General features: G+C 38.8%; 1 protein-coding gene across 1 annotated transcript; it reads left to right on the forward strand.

Moving 5' to 3' along the window:
* The first annotated feature begins 2,278 nt into the window (after positions 1 to 2,278).
* On the forward strand, positions 2,279 to 3,217 carry LOC102816561 (olfactory receptor 2D2-like). The gene has a single exon (XM_006839839.1). It carries the CDS (start codon positions 2,279 to 2,281, stop codon positions 3,215 to 3,217), a length of 939 nt encoding a protein of 312 aa, XP_006839902.1.
* Positions 3,218 to 4,431: the final 1,214 nt, after the last annotated feature.

Consider the following 4,431-nt stretch of genomic DNA (forward strand, 5'->3'; position numbering starts at 1 on the left):
GGCTAACCCTGGACATTATAATTTTAAAAGAATTTTTGTTTATTTTAAAATACCACCAATGTTTTAGCTTGAAATTCTTTAATTACAATCAAGATTTAACTTTTCGGTGAGTTCATTATTGTCCATTTGAATCTCTTCATTTGTGAATTAACTTCAGGTCTCATCTATTTTTTTCTGGGCTATTGGTGTTTTCTTAATATTTTAGAAGATATCTTTATATGCCAATGACATTAGTCGCTTACCTTTCACATATACCGTGAATATTATAGTTGTTTTTTTTATTTAGAGAAAAAAAAAAATTATATGGCCTAAACATCCATCTTTTCCTTTGTTTTTGTTGCTGATGTTATTTTGTTTTGTTTTTATTCTTTGTAAAAAGAAGCCATATTGTCATTTGGGAAGGGGGTAAGTAAGCAGCTTGGACAGAACATGTGCACAGGAAAAGTGAAAGAAAGAGCCCTTACTTGCTCTGCACAATTTAGTAGATGAGTGATCCCTGGACCAGAAGCAACAGCAGTATCACCAAGGTACTTGTTAAAAAGTAAATTCCCTGGCTCCACCCCAGACATACCGAATCAGAAACACTGAATGCATGACCCAGCAAGCTGTGTCTTAACAAACCTTCCAGGTGAGTCTCATGCACGATGAAGTTTAAAAAGCATCAAGATAAAAGATTTGGGGTTTACATCTGGCTGTCCAGAAACAAGGAGAAGATTCAGAACAGAGAGACAAGGAGAGAGGGGAGGGCATCCCAGAAGGAAGGCCACCCCCACCCCATAATATGACACCTAGATGAAAACTAAGGGGGAAATGCCAGAATAAAACTCTGTAGTGGAGATGGCTGAGAGACTTTACAATATGCAATATTCCATTTTAAATGCTCTTCTACTCTGAGCTGAGTCATATTTTATTTACACCCTCAGGAAAAGATCTTACAATCTGATGTCCATGAGGTTTGGGAACATAAAGGAGAAGGAGAATGGCTTCAAGTGTGCAATGAACTGTTGAAAGAAGACAATAGAGCCACACAAGAAAAGGCAGCAAGAAGGAATCAAGAAGTTACTGACAGCAGGAATTTTTAGGGCAAAATGACCAAATTACACAAGATATGCTCATAAATATTAAGGGAAGTGTTGGGCTTCTTGTTTTTCTGTTGTTCTTGTTAAGTGTAATTGATTTGGTTCAAACTCACAGCAGCCCTGTATAGGGTTTCCAAGGAGAGGCTGGTGACTTTGAGCCAGCCCCCCTCATCTTTCAGTTAGCACTCCAGGACTCCATTGGACTTCTTACAGCATATTAAAGGGAAAAGATGCACTACCATGAGACAGAAAGATTTGGAAGCAGTCAGGTTATGCTTAAAAGGCCTTTCTCAGTACCACCATAAAATAATCAACTATTTTTTCTCTTTTTTTTTTTCATTTAACTCTTTAATCAATTTCTAATTTATCTTGGTAGACAGTGTGAAATAAAATTTTCCACCGAGATGATTAACTCATTGATAAACAACATTTGTTGAATAAATCTTTCAGCTCCTTTTGTTTCTAATAGCATCATCATAAAATATCTTCCTAGGTTCTCTATTCTAATTCATTGATCAGTCTATTTCTGAGCCCATACTACCTTTTTTATTTCCATGGTATTATAGAGCACTAATATGCTTAAACCTTTGGAAGGGTGTCTCCCACATAAGAGTTTCCAGATAAAATACAGGATGCCCAGTTAAATTTGACTTTCAGATTTATTTTTATTAGCTAACTGCTATCACTTCTAATTCATTTTTCTTCTCCCACTCCAACAATATTTGTTTGGCTCTTCCTACCCACTCATTCTTTCATGAATTTTTGAATCACATTAAAAAGTTCCCATAAAAACATCTTATTGGGTTTAAACTGAATGGCATTAAATATATAAACAATTTTGGAGATAAATACCTTTTTTTTTTTTTTTTTTTCTTTTTTAGTCTTTCTTTCTGTAGCTCTGTATTTCATCAAAGTTTCCCTTATGTTTTTTGTAAAGTTCTGCAGAATAGTTTTATTGTTTGTTTTGGTTTTATTTTTTTTCTCATATAGGTCCATTCTGTGTCTTATTAGATTTATTACTATGTATTTGTGAATTTTTGCTTGCTAATTTTTGTATCTCTTGATATTTCCATATGCCAGTACAAAATGTCCTGATATTGTTAGGAAGCATAAATCAATGAGTAGGAAAATTCCTTAGATAGCCTAGACACAGATAATAAATTGTATATCCTAAAAACTCTTTAGACAGGTAAATCATAATGCAGGAACTCAACCAGTCCCTGGTGACAGAATTCATTCTATTGGGCTTTGCCCCTAACCCCAGGACCAATCCTCTGCTCTTCACCTTCTTTTTAGTCTTTTACCTGCTGATCCTCGTGAGCAACAGTCTCCTTATTACCATTATCCACCAGGACTCACGTCTCCACACTCCCATGTACTTTTTCATTAGTGTCCTCTCCATGCTGGATGTATGCTATACCACCACTACTGTGCCACAGATGCTCGTGCATATTCTCAGCAAAAAAAGGGTCATCTCTTTTGGCAGGTGTGTAGCCCAGATGTACATCTTCCTCCTCTTTGGAGTCACTGAGTCCTGGCTTTTCTCCATCATGTCTGTAGACAGGTACGTGGCCATCTGCCATCCTCTCAGGTACAAAGTCATCATGAGCCATTGGGTGTGTCTCCTCATGGTGGGCATCTGTGCAGCCTATGGTGTGGTGGGTGGCCTATGCTACACCTTCTTTGCTATGCGCTTGCCCTATTGTGGCCCTAATGAAATTGATCACTACTTTTGTGAGGTCCCTGCTGTTCTGAAGCTGGCCTGTGCTGACACATCCCTCAATGACTTGGTGGACTTCATCACAGGCTTCAATGTCATTGTGGTCCCACTCTCCCTCATCATCATTGTCTATGCTAACATCTTTGCCACCATCATGAAGATCCGCTCAGCCCAGGGACGGATCAAGGCCTTCTCCACTTGTGCTTCCCACATCACTGTAGTCACCATGTTTGCGATTCCCTGCATTATCATGTACATGGGTCCTGGCTCTGGCTCTTTGTCAAACAGTGGCAAGAAAATGGCCCTATTCTATAACATTGCCACAGCCTTTCTCAACCCTGTCATCTATAGTCTGAGGAACAAGGACGTGAAAAGGGCTTTCCTTAAATTGTTCAATCGGGTCAGGGCTCAAAAGTAAGACTTTAAAACAAAAGACCTGGGGAGCTGAACAAAGTTGAACTCACAATCACCAACTCCCCAAAGACTCTTCCAGGAGACCCAGAAGAGCTGGACTCTAAAAGATAACTCCTATTTGCCTAAGTAAGAGAGGTGATCAGATGCCAACATTACCTGTGGTGATGCTGTTTGGGACAGAGATAACTGTGAAAGTTTGGTACAGTGGTTAAGAGCCTGGACTTTGGTGCCAGACAGCCCAGAGTGAAAGATTTGGTTCGACCAGTTACTAGATATGTGAATCTTTACAAGTTATTTAACTATGATAAGGTATGTATTTCTTCCTCAAAGGGAAGTTGTAATGATTAAATGAGTTACTATATGCAAAGTACTTAGTACCGAGCCTGACATATAGTAACATTTCAGTAAATGTCGGTTTTCACTTTTTAAATTTATTACTCAGGGATGAACCTTTGAGCAATAATATGCCATGACCCTCCTGGCCTATGGAAGTGTCTGGAGTCCTAGAGGATCAAGAGAGAAAAGGGAGAGTGGAAGTGGTAGAATCGCAAAAATGGAAAAGTGGAGAACTTTAGGGTGTGATCTTTAAGATGAGAAACAGACTTGAGAAGGTGGAGGTGAGTCTGTATCTGCTCACTTACAAACCATGAACATTACAGCATCTGAAGTCAAGTGAAGATCTTTTTCCACCTAAACTCTTAGGAGGAAAAAGCAGAAAACAAAAACTATGTTCTGTAACCGTTTTCTCTGTGCTGTTGTGTTTTGATTCTCCTTTTCCTCTTATTTCTAATAAAGTCCAATTTGGAAAACCTCAACCTGTCTTAAGTGATCTCTTCTGACATAAGTAAGGATAAGGAAAACTGGTGGTGCTAGCTGGGGCAGGAAGTAAGCATAGTGCTACCCCATGATACAGTGCTGTAAGATAAGCACTGGACTGCAAGGTCCATTTGAACCGCAAGGTTGGCAGTTCAAACTTACCAACCACTCCTCGAAAGCCCTATACAGGGTTCCTGTGAGTTGGAACCAACTTGATGCCACTTAACAACAACAACAGAAAGAGATTAAAAGTTAAAAAAATTTAAAAACTCAGTCCTCAATTCTTTCTTGCTCAAAGGGACCTTCTCTCCAAAGTCTGCTTGTTTCTCCTCTAATCCTTACAAATATAAAACTTTCCCTTAGGCTTAATCAACCTGTAGGATCACATTACCAGGTATCATC

This window comes from Chrysochloris asiatica, unplaced genomic scaffold, assembly GCF_000296735.1.
Source record: "Chrysochloris asiatica unplaced genomic scaffold, ChrAsi1.0 scaffold00026, whole genome shotgun sequence".
In the NCBI taxonomy this organism is placed as follows: Eukaryota; Metazoa; Chordata; class Mammalia; order Afrosoricida; family Chrysochloridae; genus Chrysochloris; species Chrysochloris asiatica.